The 21,697-nt window shown below is 39.1% G+C and overlaps 1 protein-coding gene across 1 annotated transcript in view; it reads left to right on the forward strand.

Moving 5' to 3' along the window:
- Positions 1-968: 968 nt before the first annotated feature.
- LOC109424461 (sodium- and chloride-dependent glycine transporter 1-like) overlaps positions 969-21,697 on the forward strand; it is a 30,314-nt gene continuing 9,585 nt past the window's right edge. Inside the window, exons 1-4 of the mRNA XM_019699594.3 lie at positions 969-1,388; positions 1,464-1,704; positions 19,890-20,307; positions 20,427-21,165. Of these exons, the coding sequence (XP_019555139.3) occupies positions 1,272-1,388; positions 1,464-1,704; positions 19,890-20,307; positions 20,427-21,165 (1,515 nt within the window). The 5' untranslated portion in view covers positions 969-1,271. The remainder of the gene's footprint in view (positions 1,389-1,463; positions 1,705-19,889; positions 20,308-20,426; positions 21,166-21,697) is intronic.

Below are 21,697 nucleotides of genomic sequence, written 5' to 3' on the forward strand. Positions count from 1 at the left end.
TTAAGGGCCAAAAATATGCTTAGATTTGCGATATCTCTACTCGTTTCTAAGATATTGACAAAAAAACAACTGAAAAATCAGCATTTTTGACCATTTTTTTAGATTCCGAAGGAAACTTACCCTATTTTGTTCAATAACTCAATAACGAGTAGAGATATCGCAAATCTAAGCACATTTTTGGCCCTTAAGGGTCCTAAAATCATCGGTTTTAATAGAATAGCGTATCTTTTTGTCGAAAAAAATTTCATGTTTTTTTTTGGTCCCATACAATTTTTGACAACTTTAGGCCCCTTGAGGGACCACTTAGCCTTGAGATACGGACTTCAAATTTTGACATGATCATTTTTTAGCTAAAACGATCATTTTCCACTAACGAACTTATAACATTTCTAAATTTTGCAAAATAAGGGACGGCCAAGGGGACGGCCTAATGTAGAGTATGGATCAAGGTATCTTCTGATTTTTTTTTTGTAGTGGAAAATGTTTTTCGATTTTGCAGAAACCATTTTTGAGCAAAATTTCACAAAAAATGGTTTCTGCAAAAATGGTAAACATTTTCCACCTCAAAAAAAATCAGAAGATACCTTGATCCATACTCTACATGTGCACGAAAACCGATTTTGAAAATATTGATTCGTTATTTAATAAAAAATCAAAAACCGAAAAAATGAGAAAATGCTTCCAGTTTCGCCTTAAGCTTAGATTTACATGACCTGGAATTTTCAGTGAACGTGACTGGAAAGTCAGGGAAAGTCAGGGAATTTGATTTTCAAAATTGAGTCGACACCCTGATTGTCCCAGCCCCTAATCCAGTTGGATATCAGCGCAATTAATCAGTTCAGGTCAATCACGAAGGAGCGAGCAACCATTGGCATGTGCAGTCAGTCTAAGCCTAAGGTCTAAGCTAAGCTTATTACTCCACTTTTGCAAGAAAATTGTATAGTACAGCTAGCTATCATGAAATCCTGAGAAAACACTTAACTGTAAAACAAGCTTTGTCACAGTGGGAAGTAATGCCAGCAAAGAAAAATGTACTCGACCCGATACAATCTGGAAAACGCAACACAGTGTTATTTTCCATGAACGAATATTACCACCTGATTGATAAATCTGCCTCGCGAGGAATGACGTCCTCCTACAACTTAAGCAAGGTATGGCCGATCGGTGAGCGCGGTGTATCTATAGACTCCATAAAGTAAACGAGGATCGGAAATTCATGCGCACATGTAAGATGTTTAACATGTGCTTGCCAAAAACACGCTTTTCCAACGATGCATCATCTCTCGGCTTACCGACCGCGATCTCATCAATCAGTAACAAGTCCGCAGTGTTCTTATTGTTCTCGGGCGAAGCATTGCAATCGACCAATGGATGATTCTCCATTCGAGGTAATTAATGTCCCAGAAAATTTCTTAACGCTTACGGAAATTAATACGCATGACTTCCTTAACTATTTATCATAGAGGAAACCACGTCGGATCAACACACTGACCGGATCTTGGCTGGACAACAGTGTGGCAGTGCAGCAAAGTCGCAACCGGATGGGAACGTATGAGGACGATTGCGAAGAAGAGCAGGACGAAGTGCTGACAAAACGTGGCTCCTGGACGGGGCGGTTCGATTTCTTGCTCTCGCTCCTGGGGTACTCAGTTGGGCTGGGCAATGTGTGGCGATTTCCATATTTGTGCTACAACAATGGAGGAGGTAGGTGGAAAATGGATTTACCTATGCAGTGAGAGTTTCAATGGATCAATGAAGCAAAGTTTGTTGGGTTTCGCCGCATAAAAAAAGGCGCCACCGTATGTGGACTTTGACATTGTGACAGCAACCGAGTTATGTCAAACACTCAAGGCTACCGTGGCGCTATCTATTCATTCCATAGCGGTCGTTTTAGTTATTTTAGTGATCCATTTATGTGATATGCTGCAGTGTATTTAATGGATTGATTCAACATATTTACTGATTCATTATGCCAGGAGTTTCCAAATCATGAATCAGAAAGGTGCTCCGTGGCACTTATTGGTGGTTTTGTTGGCCGCCACCTATAAATCTGAAAACTGAAGTGATTGATATACCAGTTCTGCCAAATCCTGCTTCCCACCTATAGTTCACAGTCATACGTATCTACAGGGGGTGGCCAAAATATTTGGGATAGGCAACTTTTTTTTCTCTCACGAAAAAGTTCAACATGCTATAACTTTTCATAGAGTGCATCAAAAAATCTTAAATTTTGACTGTTTGTCAACTTATTATAAGGTCTGTGTGCCATCAGTAATCTCATGCTCGGGATGCAGAACACTAAGTTGGAGCGAGACAGGCCAAGTTCCTGTGAGAACGTCGAGCCACAAAAAAGAAGAAGAAGGAGTTGATCTTACCCTCGGGCTTCTAGACGCGATAATCCTTCTGCATGAGGCCTTGTTTGCCGCGACGATGACACTTGCCGGGAAACTTCTTAGATTTCTTGCTTCCTCCTCCGACAAACGCAGCGCTTCGATCCTGACAAGAATCTTCCATCCGACTAGACCTCTTGGATTCTTCTGACAGCAATCGTTGCTTTTGTTGGAGCTAGTCCACCATGGCCACGCAGGCCATAGCGAGGCTAGCTCCGTCGATGCCTGTTTCTAAATTACAATGAAAATAAAACGCTAGACATCTTCCATCAAACTAGACGGCTGCCGACTGATACCTCAATCAACAACCGCCACACTCTTTATTCATTCCAGGTATATACAATTTGACTATCTTCTTTAATAACATCATACCTACGCCAACAAATCTACCTCGCTCCAACACTCCAAACTCGTACCTGAAGGTTCGACGCTACCCGAGCGCTCAACGCTACCTAACTTCCAACAGCTTTACGGTCTCAAACGTCAGGTCGTTTTCATCGATTTTCTCCAAAGCCGTTACAAAAGAGTCGTAGCCGTCGGGAAGGGCGCGGTGTACAGAAGGTGATATTTATATTCGCGAAATCTGACAGTTTTTTGATGACGTAATTCAAATCGTTCATAGGCGATCTAGTACTCCACACCAATTTATCAACGTGAAAGACGATAAGAACGACGTCACATGTTTACATCCAAAATAGATGTTTACATAGGGTACTAGCCTGCCTTGTGATTTTTATACCGTGGGGAAGGGTAAAAAATAACTGCGACACCGTATCGTTCTCCTCGAGTTTCGCGCCAGCGGTCTTGAGTTGCCGTACGATGTCGTCGAACTGCTGGAAATAATGCCGCATTGAAGTTCCCTCCTTCATCCGAAGTCTCGCCAGCTATTTTCATAGCAGTGTCTGCCCAAGTAACCACAAGCATTATATCATTGCACGAATTAGACTGAATATCAACATCTGCAATGCGAAATGCAGTAATTCCACACTTCTCATGCATTAATCCTTTAGATTGGCATTATCAATGTAATGATGCATTGCATTTTTCTTAACATTAGGGTTCAATAAAAGGTAATATAAGATAATTCAATAATTCAGCACTGCAAAAACTGAATAAATGAAATGTACGAACTAGCAAAGTTTGCTCTAAAAATACAATTATAAAAGCTTGACTCTAATGGTAAACAAATCAAATCAAAAAGATTCAACAACTTTACGGTCAACTCCATCAGTATTCAACATTTCTGATTCGACTCCCGACCAACTTAATCCCCATTTGAGCCACCGATCGACGACAGCAAAATCATTTTGTAGATGACCTTTTCTCTTTTCTGTAGGCTGCTATCACATGCCAATAATGATGGAAATCAAAATTAGCATATGAGCAGTGTGCGAAGGGTGTTTTAATTTTCTTATTGATTGAATATCTTCTAAAATGCATTATGTATTTATCAGTAATTTATCAGAATGTGATAAATTACCGTATTCTATTACATTTGACATAGTCGTTTTGGCTTCTACTGCAATGATGTCTCAATCAATCAAAGATCAGTTTCCTTTTAGTTAATGAAAAATCTGTTGTTATCACTGCAGCAGAAACGGTCCAAGGCGCCAGCGCGATGGAACTCATCTAGCGGTTTTCAACACTTCTGGTTCGACTCCCGACCCGGCGACAAAAAAATAATGGTTAAAACAGTCATGTGTGGGGGGGGGGGGGGGGGGTGGTCATCGTACCGTCGATAACGAAACGGTGCTAAAAATAGATTTTTGTTTTGGTTTTTCGTGTTGCACGTATTAAGCATGTGAAATGCAAATGTACAGCACATGCATTTATGTTACTTTAGCAATGGCTGTCAGCGTGCTGCAATATGTGGCACTAATTTGATTTTAGTGGGGCCCTTTTCGACTTTAATATTGCTTCAATGAGGGGTTTAAAGCAATGCAGCATTATATTCACAATTTTAATTATCAATATATGGCAAAATTGATGCACTTATATACGGCTTCGTGGTTACTTGGGTGACTTGCAACAGACTTCTTTGCGTAGATATCTTCAAGGGCATTCCACATATCGCGAGCCGTCTCCTTTTCCCGGACTATACCGAGACACTCCTTGGAAAGTGTGGTAGCCGCGTGTGATAAGCACAAGAGTGTATAACGAACTAAATCAAGCATAACTTTTCAATCCGACGTAACTCGAGAATGTAAACAAATCCGGGTTAACTGCTGCATGCATGATTCATAAAGCAAATTGAAGAATCCACATCACTGTTTGATGATTTATTGCTTAATTTGTTTAACTAAGCATATTATTCGAAACGACGTATCTAACTATTTTGATGTTTACAACTTTACTGATAGATACACCGTTTTGATATATGAGAAAACCAAACGACGTATCTAGCCAAAATCAAAAGTAACAGATACACCAAACTGGCACCATACAAAAGCGACGTATCTGGCATGACGTATCTCTAACCAACCCGGTGTATGTGTATTTTTATCAAAATTCATTGTGAAAATGATATGAAATGAGTAGGTTTTGTTTCTTACCTAGTGCGTGCTATATCCCTGGTGATGTTAAGCACGAAAAAACTTATGAAAAGTCTTTTTAAAAAAAACTATTTTAGTGAAAATGGTCGTCAACATTGACCATGAATTTACTCAGATCAGTGAAAAAGTTAGATACGTCGATTTGAAAAATTATGCTTGAAATGTTCGGCTGCTGCACAGCAGAGCGTGGACCGTCTGTCGCCACCGCACGGCTGCATGTATGTAGACGAATGCACTGTATAAATGTGAACGGATAAGACACTCGTCACCACATCCCCCTTTCTTTATTCTAAATTTGTCAATTAGTTCAAACTGTTTTCAAATGAATACGTATTTTAAAACTTAAGTGATCTGAACACGTTTCTGAATAACACAACGACATTTAGACTAATCAAAAATTGAATAGAATGATCCAACGCAATGTTGTAACAGTAGATGGTTGGTACTGTATGTACCACTCAGCACTTTATACTACTTATCCGGACAATTGTTAAGCATTCATTTACTTATGCTGTTACTGAGGTAACTCTCCTCCTACATATTTCCCAAAAAAAATCTCCATCATGTTCGGAGCACTGGACCTATGTTTTGATTATTCTTGTGGAGCTGCTGCATTGCAATCAGCCCAACGACTTGATATATAACCCAAGTGTGTTGAATTTGACAATAATACTTGCTCATCTCCACAGCATTCATGCAGGCATCCTTGCTGATGCATATTCTGGAATTTTATTTTCGTGCTATGTCTACAAAATCAGCATTCCTACAATCGTTTTTTTTTGAATTCGTAATATTGCTTGACATTGAAACGCCTTGCTTGTGACTAAGGAGAATGATTTTGAATACAAAACATTCGCATTTTGAGAAATGAACTTTTCATTCGACTTGAGACAAATTCACGCGATACCCCCTCTCAGTAAATCAATTTCTATTTCGTGCTTCAAATATTAATGAATACATTCGTCCGGACTTATACAATTTGAGTGATCTGCTTTTCACATCATTTTGTTATATACAGTGAAATCATTTACAGCACTTTCTGTATGCTTTCAGTATTCTTCATACTCTCAGCGAGTGAATTTAATCACAACTCATCTACGCTGCACGGATGAATACTTTTTCCCTTTTTTATCCATTCTCTCACCGGAAGCTGACCAGTCTCTCTTCCACTTAGTGTTCTAACCTTTCGAAACCGGATTATTTCGCCACTGCTGCCGCAGCCTCGCTTGTGTCGAGCATGTTTATTTTCATGCTTATTGTCAGGGTCGTATATGACCCTTCCGGTTCCAAAGGGCTAAACTTTGCCTGCCTGCATTTGTGTGTCCAGAACAATATTATACAATGTCCAGGATGATCCCACCATATTTGGATTGACAATTCAGAACCTCATCTACTAGGCTTCCGAGAGACCTCGGACATATACCCGAAGTATTTATGTTCCTTAGAAAAAATCTTTTTGGAACTCGTGACTAATGAAGAAGCTTTTTCATACCAAGCTTTGAAACTTATTTTTGTTTTACTCAACACTTAGTTTGCTCTGTATTTAAATTTGCATTACATGTTTCATTAATTCTAAAGGAATTACAATTTTTTTTGTCGTGAATAACACAATGCTCGACGCTTTTCGTCATAGTAGTGGTTGATATAAATACAAAACTTGGGAATGGAGTGAGTATATTTTTAAATGCTCAAAATTGCCTCATCAAATTTCAATACGAAAATACAGTTGTAATATGAAAAGCAAATTCGAGGCTGGCGTACAACTGCTCTATTTACTGCAAAATGAAATAAATAAAATTGTGAGAATTGGTAGGCTTCTTTAGAAACTTTTGTGAATAGTGGCATCACTATTATCTAACACAATATATTGTTGACGGAACCATCCCTATCTTATTTCTGTCTCCACGTAACAGTGAATTCAAACACAACCTTCTATATGTCCTCAGTGAATTTAATCACAGTTCGTGCAGTACCCTCTACGTAAGTACAATCACGCTCTTTTTTTCGCACTAGTATTCTTTCTCTGTGTTTAAGTGAATTTAATCACAACATTCTATGTACTCTATCAGTCAGACAGTTAATCAGTGAATTTAATCACAATTGCTTTCACGTACTTTCATTTATTTAATCAATTCCTTTTCACCATTAGTGAATTAAATCACTTGTATTCTTGTCCGTTTTAAGTGAATTTAATCACGTTATCTTCCACGTACTCTCAGTGAATTTAATCACAGCTCAATGTGCTCTCTGTGAATTTTTCACATTCTGTTCCTCGCATTATCGGCGAATTTAACCACATATTTAACCGTAGTTTCCAAGTGAGTTCAATTACAATACACTACAAGTGGCTTCGGTGTATAGTAGAAGTTCGATAACTGCAACATGTTTACGTTTTACTTCATGAATGCAATTTTGATAACTGCAACAACTGGCAGGCGTCAAAGGACTGCCAGTTTCTGTAAAATGCAACCAATGTTCGTTCACAAAACATCGCACTGCAACAACAGTGTATATGACAAACATCGCATCGCTATTTACAGATAGCGTTGTGATAACTGCGAAATTGTTGCACTTAGCGGACTTTCAGTTAAAACATTGCAGTTCAAGCATTTACACCGAGCGAACGTTTACTGTTACTGTTACTGTTACTGTTACTGTTTACTGTTACACGTCACAGCAGTCTACGTGAGCAGTGAATTTGATCACAGTCCAAACAAAATCCATTCTATGCACTGTTGAAGTTTCGAAATTCATCATAATGACTAACCAAACACCAGTACTATGTACAGGTCAATATGGCAAAATGAAAGTCGGTAAACTGGAAGGCGCGTCCAACATAGCTTTGGTCTTTACAAGTCCCTACTTCGAGTCAACACATAAAAATGATTACCCGCTAAGGGCTTCCTGGATACTTAGCTGATTGTGCAGCTTATCTTTAACAGTCCCACCAACATAGTGCCGTGAGGACTCGGTAACGTGGCTTACACATTTTTCAATTACCACGAAACAGATTGGAGAAACCCATTTTTTTTTTGTAACCAATTCAGATATGAAAGAAGGATTTTATTTTTGGAATCTCTCTCTAAGTCGGTAAATAAAATAACACAATACAACAGATCCTTTAAGAAGAATGTTTTAGGAATACCGTAAATATCAGGCCTCAAAACACCTCCTCATGTATGGCGTTAGACAATATTGACCTAAAGGCTTTGGAAAACGTGAATGAAACCGGTTTTACTTGGGCGCTAAAAGATTTAATTGTGCAACCATGGATACATTACCGCACAGCAACCAAATGACAAACTTTTGGGGAATTTTGACTGTTAACCCTAATTGATTAGCATTCCGAACAATGGAATTCGTTCGATGAAACAATACATTTAGCGGTTGTACGAATTATAATCTTCAGAAAAAAAAACAGCGATTCAAAAGAGGTTTTCAGTTAACCTAGCATCAAATGCGCTACATGCAACACAAATTTGTCAACGCTCGAAGTCAATACAAATAACTACCATATGCTTTTGACCATCTGGTATGCAAGAGATCGGCACGCTATCGCTGAGCGGCACGATGAACACAGCGTCCAGTAAACATCGAAACTGCTAGGATACATACAATGGCTTGAATAATCTGTGAGAACATTCGCAAACATTGCGAGTCAGTAGCAGTAATTATTAATCTACTTTCCAGCCAAGTTACTGATGTCATCAGTGAATTCAATCACAACACCTCACATTGACGTTTTTTTTTCTTTTCCTAAGTGAATTTAATCGCAATACGAAGCTATCTGACTACGTCACTAAGTCCATTGCAAATACAATCTGCATTTCTTTCATGGTGCAAAAATTAATAACCGCATAACAGAAATTCGCATTTCTAAAATTTTTAGTTTTTCAAAAACATTCCAAGCACATTTACTGCCGTGAATCGCATATCAGTCCCATCTTTGCTGGATTTCCTATGCAAATGGGACAGATATGCGATTCACGGTAGTTTATCTAATCTCGATGATTACTTTGGAAATCCAGCAGTAGTCAAATCAATCAATATTTAAATGGTTTTGCATACACTCACCTTTCCATTTACACATTGCCACATCGCTATCCTATTACATCACTTTGCCATTACCTGCAATCCACATATAACAAACATCCGCTTTTTCTCCGCTCACCGCCACACAATCACTATGAAACGCTTTCTTTCGGCACCGCAGAAAACAATGTGCAGTCAAGGTCGTCTCCTTCGCACAAAGCGCTCGCTTTTGCGCGGCGTCGCATCACCACCTTTTTTTCCGCTGTTCACTGTGAAACACATCAAAATCTTCTGTGTATTCAAATGATTGAGGTTTTCTCTCTTGTTCTATTCACATTTTTGCAACTGAAATCAATTACCAAGAGAAACATTCACCACCGCATTAACACCAGTAGGTACATCATTCTTCATTTATGCATTAGATTTTTTCCCGCTTCCATTTAACAAAACACAAAATATTACGAAAATAATTAAATTCACTTATGCATAGACCGTTACTTAAACGGAATCAAATCCACTTTATAAAATCTACTTTATTCGCAAATTATTAAACTTTTTTTTTTTTATCCTCGTCGCCACTTGTGGTAGCCGCGTGTGATAAGCACAAGAGTGTATAACGAACTAAATGTTCGGCTGCTGCACAGCAGAGCGTGGACCGTCTGTCGCCACCGCACGGCTGCATGTATGGGGCCGTCCATATACCACGTGGACAGAAAATTCATATTTTTTGACCCCCTCCCCCCTCCCCGTGGACAAGCGTGGACTTTTCATTGACCCCTACCCCCCTCCCCCAATGTCCACGTGGACATCCGAAAAAAGTTTTTTTCATATTTCTAAAATAAATGGAAAAAGTGGGCTTCGTGGCCGTGCGGCTAGAGGCGTCAGTCATCTAGACGTTTCGTAAGCCTCGGAGTGTGGGTTCGATTCCCGCTCCAGTCGGGGAAAACTTTTCGTCAAACGGAAAATTCTCCACTGGGCCACTGGGTGTTATGTGTGTTGTTCGTTGTCATATGTTAGTGCTTGTTCAGTCTGTACAACCTCTGGTTGAAGACGGTGTAGTGTCTTTTTTAAAAAAAGTGATTTTGCAAGGCTTTTTTTAATATTGTTTTTTTTTTTGTAAACAATGTCTTAAATATAATTGAAAACTTTATAAAATACAAATATTCTAGAGCTTTACGTAGAATACAAACAAGTAGCACAAAATAGGTACCTACAAGTTCAACAACGTTGTTTTTATTTCAGCTTAATGTTTTTGAGAGTGGGTTCGATTCTTGCTCCAGTTGGTGAAAAATTTCCGTCAAACGGAAAATTCTTCACTGGGTGTTTTTCGTGTGATGTCCATCGCTTAATTTTAGTGATTGTTCAATGTTTAGTCTGTACAACCTCTGGTTGAAGACGGTGTTTTTCAGAATGTTTGTTCAATCTATGATTGTCTGATTGTTTTGTGGAGATAAGGTAATTTTAAATCTTAGATTTTTGTTGAGATAAGACTTTATTTCTTAGACTCTTACAAAAAACAAGATTTACAGCAACTAAATTGTTCTGCTGAGGTTTAGACTTTAATATCCATTAGAAACATCTTAAATTTTAAAGGAACCTACAAAACGAAGTTTTTGAGATAAGCCTGCAAATCCCTACATGTATTTTGAAACTTTGAAGTAGTTTCAAAATTTGATATGAAACTTCGAAAAATCCATACAGAACTTCAATGAAAATTGTCTGACTGAAACACCAACATTTGCATGGTCTACACTCCATTTTAAATCTCCAGAATATTCCTCGATGAAGAAAACTAAGTAATTAAAAATTCTGATAATTTAAATCAAATTAGTCAGTTTATCAATACCAAGTATTTTTTTCCATGAACAAGTAACTTAAAATAAATTGCATGAAAGAACTGTTGAAGAGAATTTCATTAATAATGCGACATAATTTGTTTTGTTTGTAGATTCTTGTTTCCTAATTTATATGTCAATGTTGTCCACGTGGACAATTGACGAACCCCACCCCCCTCTCCGTGGACAAGCGTGGACTTTTCGCTAACCCCCTCCCCCCTCCAAGCTGTCCACGTGGAATATGGACGGCCCCTGTAGACGAATGCACTGTATAAATGTGAACGGATAAGACACTCGTCACCACAGAAAGGAATCCAACCAAGAGAGATTTCGCCTTCCGATCTGTCTGCAGGAACTTCGCGCTTCCAGCATCCGCTTCACTGGGGACTGGCTTCGTTGGGACATCCAAAACTTCCGCTGGATTCAGATAGAGTTGAACACGAAAACGCCAATTCTCGAAATTTGTTACATTCAGCTACGGAATTCCGGAACCTTCCTTCGTTGACGAGCCCATAACCTGAAGGAATACGGTGCACAGTGGGAAAAATCGACCCAAAAAACGGATCTTTTAACGCCGCTGGTTTCGGTACGTGAAGTTGACCATTTCTGACGTAAAAAAGTACGAGAAATCGATTGGCGCCAAATTCATTCACCGCACGGCACGGGAAGTGGTCCATTTTGCCCCATTTTGCCCTTTTTTCATACAAAAAGAGAATTAAAATGCACTTTCAAACAACCAACACGACTGTAGATTGCTGAAAATAGCTGTAGGTGTAATTAGAGGTTAATAGCAATCATAAGAATGCATGAAAGATCCTTGCAAATGCTTATTTTGCCCCATATGCCCCAACAACTGCTGGAAATTGTGAGTTTTACATAACTATGAATGGATTTTTAATGTTACAGATTTGAAGCTGATTTTTATAAAAAGCACTAGTTCTATTATCACCAGATTCATCTTCAGGAGTTGTCCAATTTAACCCATGTTGCCCTATTAACATAGAAAAATGAGATTTAAAAAAGTATTTATAAGAAACAGATACTGCTATGGAACGTTGAAATTAATTTCAGTTGCAATTGGAAGCTTACAGTAATCATGCGCGTGTGTGAAAGATCATTTCCCTATTTTACCCTACATGCCCCAAAAACTGCTGGATAATAACATTTTTTGTATTGTTTGTAATGTCACTGTTTGCAATACTTGAAGTCATATATACAACTACGGTTTATAGATTAGCATTAGAATCATTCGCAGGAGTGTGCAAACAGCTGTCCATTTTACCCCAATTTGCCCTGATTTTCGTCGCCTCATGAATAAATTGATTTCCCGTATTTGCTTATGTCAGAATTGATGGACTCTGGTACTGAAACCAATGTAATTGAAAGAACAGTTCAAATATATGACTTTTTCTAACTCCAGCTTTTGGTGGGGAATTCAGGGTAAATTAATCATTAATCTTAATCTAAATATTTGGCAAATATGCACACAAGTGATTAAATGAGGCATCTTAAATATATAATCTGGTGCTTTAAGACGCCCTATTTAATCAGTGTAGTGCATATTTGACATATTTTATAAAATGCCTATTATGCCCTTAATTTCCCACCAAAGGCTGAAATTATAGAAAAAGTTATATATAATATAGTCTTTATTTATATGTCTTTTTGATAACATTGTTTTCAGTACCAATGCAAATAAGGGAAATTGATTGATTCATTACCTGACAACTCAGGGCAAATTGGGGTAAAATGGACAGCTATTCATACCAATCCGAGAAAAAATCTGGTATTAATCGATAAACTGCATTTGTATACATCAAAAATGATCAACGGCTTCATGTTTTGCAACCAGCGACATATCAAAACCATACAAAATATGTTATTATCCAGCAGTTTTAGGGGCATATAGGGTAAAATAGGGAAAAGATCTTTCATATCTGCGTTGATAACGGTTAGCTTCAAATAAAACATAAAAATAATTTCAATGTTCCATAGCAGTATCTGTTTCTTATAAATACATTTTAAAAATAATTTTTCTATGAAAATAGGGCAAAATGGGGCAAATTGGACAACTCCTGAAGATGATTGTGGTGGTAATAGATCTAGCACTTTGTGTTAATGCCAAACAAATCAACTTCAAATCAGAAATTTTAAAAGGTCATTCATAATTAGGTAAAAGTGTGTATTTCCAGCATTTATTGGGGAATATGGGGCAAAATAAGCATTTACAAGGATCTTTCATGCATTCTTATGATTGCTATTAACCTCTAATTACACCTACAGCTATTTTCAGTCGTGTTGATTGTTTGAAAGTACATTTTGATTCTTTTTTTTGTATGAAAAAAGGGCAAAATGGGGCAAAATGGACCACTTCCCGTGCCGTGCGATGAATGAATTTGGCGCCAATCGATTTCTCGTACTTTTTTACGTCAGAAATGGTCAACTTCACGTACCGAAACCAGCGGCGTTAAAAGATCCGTTTTTTGGGTCGATTTTGCCCACTGTGCGGTGTGGGGAGAGCTGGATGGAATAAACAGACACGACTCAAACAACAACGAACAAGTTTTATTAAACGTAAAAAGCTTCTATACTGTATGCCCATAATCGCATAGTTGACGTAACCACCATTGACAATGATAGCACTCACTAGCTAATATCTATCAAATGTGCATAATTGTGACCAGTTTCATTCAATAGAGCACAAGATCTAATCACTAGCTAGATATCAACGTGAAAAAAATCATAAACTTTTCATAATTCATTGTGAAAATTTCTACAGTGGCGCTTACGTCAACTATGCGATTATGGGCAGTACACTTAATGTGGAATAAGGTTAAAAATTTTCAGGAGTGTCAAAGACAATTATCCAACGCCTACCTTGTTAACAATAATGATATGCAGAGGTTCTACGAAATTGTCAATGGCCATGGCGTGCGGAGAAAAACAGCATCTTCTCCCGTCATTTGCAATGACCAAAGACTGAAAGACAAAACAATGGTGGCTGGCAGGTGGAGAGAGCACTTCGAGGAATTGCTGAACGGTGGAAATGAAGATGAAGAATTGTCCACCAGTTGGTTGGATGGCCTCATATGCCCAATCTACAAGAAAGGGCACATACTGGAGTATGCCAATTACAGAGGGATTACCCTTTTAAATTCGGCGTATAAGATACTGTCGCGTGTCCTGTTCAACAGACTGCGACCTCTTGAGGATTCCTTCGTCGGCGAATACCAGGCTGGTTTTCGTGAGGGCCGATCAACGACGGATCAAATGTTTGTCCTGCGGATGATCCTAGATAAATTTCGGGAATATAACTTGCAGACTCACCATCTGTTCATTGATTTTAAAGCAGCGTACGATTCAGTGAAAAGAAATGATCTTTGGCAGATAATGTCAGAACATGGTTTTCCGGCGAAACTAATTAGACTGATACACGCAACGCTGGATGGATCAAAATCAAGTATTCGGATCGCGGACGAAGTGTCTACGTCGTTTGTGACCTTAGATGGATTGAAGCAGGGGGATGCTCTTTCAAATTTATTGTTCAACATTGCACTCGAAGGAGCGATTAGGAGGTCAGGCGTGCAGAGGAATGGCTCTATCATCACACGGTCGCACATGCTCCTCGGTTTTGCGGACGATATTGATCTCATCGGCATCGATCGTAGGGCAGTGGAGGAAGCTTATGCTCCTCTGAAGAGAGAGACAGCGAGGATAGGCTTGACGATTAACTCTACCAAGACGAAGTACATGAGAGCGGGTAGAGACAGAAGCAGGCCTAGTGGTGCTAGTGCTGAGGTAGTGATTGATGGGGAAGTGTTTGAAGTTGTTGAAGAATTTGTTTATCTTGGAACACTAGTGACATGTGACAATGACGTTTCCCGTGAAGTGAAAATGCGTATTGCAGCTGCGAATAGGGCCTTTTACGGATTGCGTAGCCAGCTTAGGTCCCGTAACTTGCAAACGCATACAAAATTCGCTCTGTATAAGACGCTGATTCTTCCGGTTGCCCTCTACGGTCACGAAGCGTGGACGTTAAAGGAGGTAGACCGAAAAGCTTTTGGAGTTTTTGAGCGCAAAGTGCTGCGGACAATTCTCGGTGGGAAACAAGAAAATGGAGTGTGGCGCAGACGCATGAATCACGAGTTGTACCAAGTGTACGAAGATGCGAATATTGTGAAACGTAAAAAATACGGCAGACTTCAGTGGGCTGGACACGTAGTGCGAATGTCGGAAGAAAGAATAGCGAAAACAATATTCAGCAGAGAACCCGGTAGAGGTAGGCGACTTTGTGGGCGGCCGCGAACTCCCTGGCTGCACGCGGTTGAAGAAGATCTACGATCCCTACACGTTCGGGGAAACTGGAGGAACATCGCCCAAGACCGACGAAGATGGTGCTCTACTATACGCTCGGCGTTGGAGTAAAGTTACTCTGTAGCCAACAAGGTAAGGTAGGAAATGGAATAACGAAAGATAGAACTCAAATCGACAACGACGGACTGGCTGTGGAACCTCCTATGCCAGACAAGCTGAAGACTGCTACTAGAGGGCTGAAGAACAATAAGGCTGCTGGGAAAGACGAACTCCCGGCCGAGCTTCTCAAGCACGTTAGTGAGAAGCTGTATCAACTCTTACACCGTATTATATTAAATACTAGCTGTCCCGGCAAACTCTGTCTTGCCAATCTTGTGGTGGTTTGACAGCTTTTGAGCTAATTTAAGCACCGCACTCTAGATTGGTTTGATTTCGGACATGTTGTTTTCTTCCCAGTTCATAAAAATCACTACTTTATTAATTTTCTAACTTTTGGAGTTGATTTTCGTAACTTTTTATACATATAAACACAGCCACCATGAATACGGATCGAAACGTGCAAGGGTCATGCTGATCGGTTCGGCCATTCGTGAGTTTTGTTGCCTCAAAGGGGTTGCAAACTCATTTTTATATATATAGATAGATAGATAGATAGATATGGTGAGATAAAAAACTGCCTGCTAGTTAGTTGAATGAACTCATTTGCCCTCTGGTTTTCCGGCGAAGCTGATTAGTGAACTGATTCGTGTGATGGATCGAAATAAAGTGTAGGGTATCGCGCCACTTGGGCGGTGGCTTCTATATCACAGCGCAACATTTTTTTGTCTCAAGAGCAAACTTATGTGTCTCCGAAGGATTTTGGGCCGCTGAATCCGAATCCGGGCTCAGATTTGCTCCAACACGTCACAATTTTGAGCTATACCTCAATTTATAGGGCAAAATATGCGATTTTGGGCTTTTTTGACTGCAAGCCATTAAGCAAGAAAATATTTTTTTTAAGCAATCAAAAGGTTAATTGGTCAATTAACATCTAAATTAACGACTCATGCAAAATATTTCGTTTTACCCAATCAAATTTGATAGATTTAAGCATTTTATGTTAGTATGAAAACTTGCATGCAACTTTTGGAGGGTGACTTGTATGGGAAATATCGTACCTAACATAAATCGCTTAAAACTATCAAATTCGATTTGGTAAAACGAAATATTTTGCAAAGGTCGGTAATTTAGATGTTAATTGACCAATTAACCTTTTGATTGCTTAAAAAAATATTTCCTTGCTTAATGGCTTGCAGTCAAAAAAGCCCAAAATCGCATATTTTGCCCTATAAATTGAGGTATAGCCAGAGCCGTAGCGTAGTCCCATGGCGCCCTTGGCAAGCATACAGATTGGCGCCCCACGACAATTGGTGAAGGTGGTTTTTTTAAAGGTCGTAGTTATTCATTTTTTTCGAAAATTTTTAAAAGTTGGGTTTTGGAGTTTCGAAAAAAAAAACAAATTGTCCCTCGATTTATTTTCCTTACGGTACTTTTCATTCGTGTTTTTTTTTTGAGTTCAATGGATGTTACCCAAATATTTTCCAAAATTTATTTCTCTTGTATGAATATAAGGGCAATATTTCAAGAATTTCACTACGACCAACACAATAATAAGAAATGACATAAATGATGAATACATTTCTTCAAGATATCTTACAGATTTTTTTCTTTTCTGGGTTTTTTGTTCTACTGAATATTGTTTGAAAAAATATACTCAATTGATTAACAGGGGTTTTCAGGAAAACTCATACGATTTATTTTACAAATTTTCGGCGATTAGCTCAATTGGTTTTACCAGAATTTTCCAATTACTTAACCAGAGGTTTCTTCTGAAATTTGATGAAAATTTTTCCCAGAAGATCTGTGAGAAACTTGTCGGTAATCATTAGACAAGCTATAGACTGAATAACCCAACAAACACTTTTGCTGTACTAGGGTGCAATATACCACTCTTAAGTAAGGTTTAGCTTAAGAAACTGCTATACAGCTGGTTCTGCTCTCAAGGTGTTCCCGAAGAAATTTCTATATGAGTTTTTGATGGAATTTGTGGAAGAACTCCTGCTGGAATTACTGAGCAAATTATGCAGGAATCTCTGAAGGAATTCTGTTGGATTATCCGGTTCATATGAAAATCCAGGAGACATTTCAGCAAGAATTTCCAATGGAATTCATGTAATAATTCTTACAGGAATTTCTGTAGTAGTTTGTGTATTACGAAGGAATTTGTGAAGAATTCCTGGAAAAATTTCTGGAAGACTGCTGAAATTTTTGAAGGAATCCCTGTAAAAGTTTCTTAAAGAATCTCTTGAGGATTTTCAAAAAAAAAATCCTTAGAAAATTTTATGAAGAGAAATTTTTGAAGGAATCCATGGAAGGCTTTCGATCGAATTCTTTAAAGAAATTTTGTTACAAATCAATGGTAGATTTTCCAACGGAAAACGTACAGATATTTCTGAAGAAGTTCTATAGTTATGGTTTTCTGAAGGAATTTATTATGTAATCCATAAAATGTTTTCTATAGAAATTCTAGCAGAAATGTATGGATCTCTAGTAAACATGGAATTTCTGAATATTTTAAAAGCTCTAATATCGTCGTTTTTTTTTCTAAAGGATTCTTAAAAACACTTTCTGAAAGAATATTTGGTCAAATTATTTACTAAAGAAATCTGGAATCTGCAGGATTTTCTATAGGAATTACTGAAGGGTTTCAAAGTTATCCTTATAGATATTTTTGTAGGAATCTTCTGAAGGAAGATTTCTAGAAAATTTCTAAAGAACCTTATTTAAGATTTTCCAGGAAAAAAATGTAAAATAGAAATATTGAGAGATAGAAGTATGAGGAATTATCGAAGAAAATCCTCGGAAGTAATCTCAAAACATCCCCAGTGAGAATGTTTAGGAATTTTTAAAAAGAAACTTGAATTTTGAAAATGGTTTCTCAAAATAAAATAGTAGATAAACTCCTTGCTAATATCATGGTAAATGCTCATAATAAACTAGAGGAATCTTATTTTTTGAGAATACTGAAAAATGAAACAAACATATTATCAATCTCAAATATAATAAATAGTGGAATCTTGATAACATTCCAGAAAACATAAGCATCATCCGATTGAACACGAATGTCAACTCATCTGGTAAAGTGTTCTTTATAAAACATAATAATTATAATTACCATCATCCAGTTTCCTTCTAGCCTTAGGCCTTTTCGGCGCCCCTCTGAGGTTGGCGCCCTTGGCGGGGGCCAACCTGGCCAACCCCACGCTACGGCTCTGGGTATAGCTCAAAATTGTGACGTGTTAGAGCAAATCTGAGCCCGGATTCGGATTCAGCGGCCCAAAATCCTTCGGAGACACATAAGTTTGCTCTTGAGACAGACAAAAAGTTAATTTTTGTTACGCTGTGTATTCGTCTGTTTTCCACTATAACTCAGTCAATTTTGAACCAATTGAATTGAAATGTTGTACACGGGTAGATACTAAACCTATCTCACCACATTCCAAAAGTTGTGTCAATTGATTCAAATTTGACTGAGTTATAGTGGAAAACAGACGAATATAGAAGCCACCGCCCAAGTGGCGCGATTCCCTATATGGGTTGCGAATGAAATTTCTTTATCGTTCGTAACCGTAGGCGGACTAAAGCAGGAGGGTACTCTTTCGAACTTACTGTTCAACATAGCACTGATTGAAAAGATCGATAGGGAGAGCTGATGTGCAAAGGAACGAAACCATTGTGATGCGGTGTTCGCGGATGATATCGACATCATCGGGATCGATCGTGGCCGTAGAAAAGGCGCTTATACCTTTTAAGAGGGGACTGCTTGACTCGAGAGACTGCGAGGATTGGACCAAGTACATGATTTCTCCGGCCGTGGCACAGGTGACGACGTGGTGCTAGGTGGTAAAAAGTTTGGTGTTGTGCACGAATTTGTTTATCTTGGTACTTTAAGTATTTACCAAGTACTAAGTACGAACGCTGCCCAAGCCACGACGTCAAGATCATCATAGGAGATCTAAACGCTCAGGCAGGCTAGGAGCAGGAATTCAGGCCAAATAACGTGGAGAATGTAGGGACGGGAGATCAACGAAATGGAGGAATCGACTATGTCAGTGCAGCGCAGGACAAAATGGATAACTCCCATATGCTAAGGGAAATTGAAGATGTCATTCGCCAGCTCAAAACCAACATGGTCTTAAATATTCTAGGTCATCCAAAAACTTCCGCGAGTGAAGGCCTTACGATCTACAAGAGTAATCCATGGGTTGCTGTTACATGCGGTGCAGCACCCTACAGGTCCATAGAGTATTGTGCTGGAAAGAACTGATTTCCAAGGATATTCTAGGTTCTCTAAGAATTAAATGCATTAAGATTTACAAGCATGATCAATGGATTGTTGTTACATTACTGATGCGATGCAACATTCTATAGGCATTGTTCTGTAAAGAACTAGTTTCCAAGGATGTTCTAGGTTTGAAAAAACCGTGCTAAAAAAGACCTTAGTGAACTAAACCGGTGGTGCACTGAGAAAAAAATTTATACTAAGAAGCGCATCACGAAGCAAATGATCTGAAAACCACTGCATAAGACAACTGAAATAAATTGCAGAATAAAGATATAATGCTTCAGCATTACTTGTTCTCGAAGTTCTATGTTGTGGAAATTATAATTAAAAAAAACTTACTACATACATACTTCTATTTGATAAATTAAATTCTCAATTGCAGGCGCCTTTCTCATTCCGTTCACCATTATGTTGGTGATTGCTGGGCTCCCGCTGATGTTCATGGAGCTTTCGATAGCGCAATACGCGGGTCTAGGACCAGCCGTACTATTCCGAAGATTTTCACCGTTATTTCAGGGCGTAGGTGTTGGCATGGTATTAATTGCCGGAATCGTCATGCTGTACTACAATGTCATCCTGGCGTGGACCTTGTATTACATGCTGGCCTCGTTCGAAGAACCTCTGCCTTGGAAAGGGTGCAATCATCCATGGAGCAGTAGCTATTGCTACTCGTACGAGGAAGAGAATCGATGCGTTAGCAGCAACGGAACGTACTACATGACGAAGTGCTATGCGAACGCGAACTTGATCGCAAACTTCACCAAGGTTCCGAAGAAACCTCCAGCGGAGGATTTTTTCAAGTAAGTGAACTTATTTTGCTTCTTTATCAAATGAGTAGTTTCTGAAAACAGACTACTTCAATTTTGTGACAATCAGCATAAAACCAAAATTTGGAATATTGAAATTATATATTTTGCAGAAACTACGTGCTACGAATTTCTCCAGGAATCGAGACGACCGGCAACATAAGTGTAACGTTAGCCCTATCCCTACTAGGAGCATGGCTGATCGTGTTCCTGTGCTTGTGCCGAGGCGTTAAATCTTCCGGAAAGGTCGTCTACTTCACGGCCTTGTTCCCGTACGTGGTGTTGGTAATGCTATTCGTTCGAGGAATTACCCTTCCCGGATCGTACAACGGAATCATGTACTATTTGGAACCGGATTGGGACAAACTGAAAAGTGCACAAATCTGGGGCGATGCGGCTGTCCAGATATTCTTCGCCCTAAGTCCGGCCTGGGGAGGCCTGCTGACCCTCGCATCGTACAACAAGTTTTCGAACAATTGCTATCGGGATGCAATAATCGTAGCCATTTCCAACATACTTACGTCGTTCTTTGCTGGATTTGTGATATTTTCTATCTTGGGCTTCTTGGCGCATGAATTGGATACCGATTTGGAAAGCGTGCTAGATAAGGGAGCAGGATTGGCGTTTGTCGTCTTTCCGGAAATGGTGACCAAGCTGCAGATGCCCATGTTCTGGTCGGTGCTGTTCTTCTTTATGCTTCTGACGCTGGGCCTAGATTCTCAGTTCACGCTTATGGAGACAGTTGTGACAGGGATTTTGGACACATTCCCTAAGTTGAGGCAATGGAAGATGCGGGTCGTGTTTGGAGTGGCCGTCGCCGGGTACATTGGAGGACTGGTGTTCATCACGAATGTAAGTAGAGTGACCCCGGGTACTTCCAGCCCATTTTTACCACCAAGAAGTTTTCTTTCAGCATTTTCTGCCAGGATTTTTTCATGAACTCATTCAAGAATTTATCTATTCATTCCGAATATTTACGAACGTCTATTCAGCCCGGAAGTCAAGAACAGACTTGTTAGAATCCCAAAATGGCCGCCACAATGACTGACTTTGGCACCTACTCACGATTTTGAGGGCACAAATCTCTTCGTAAACAATACTAGCGCACCTGAGTTTCTTATTTTAAGCTTATTACAAGTGAGCAAGAACAGAATAATAGAACGCATTGTTGTTTGAAGCTTGCTTCTTGAGATTTGTGCGTCTAAAATTTTCATGCGCTGTTGAAGCGGGATTTCAAGACGTTTGTCCTTAAACTAGGAATTCTTTCAGCATTCCTGTAGGCATGGGCGAAGCCAGAGGGAGGCAGGGGAGCGTGGTCCTCCCCTGGCCGCCAGATTTAAACAAACGTTGTGTTAAGGCGAAACTGGAAGCATTTTCTCATTTT

The sequence above is a fragment of the Aedes albopictus genome, chromosome 3 (assembly GCF_035046485.1).
Source record: "Aedes albopictus strain Foshan chromosome 3, AalbF5, whole genome shotgun sequence".
Lineage (NCBI taxonomy): Eukaryota > Metazoa > Arthropoda > Insecta > Diptera > Culicidae > Aedes > Aedes albopictus.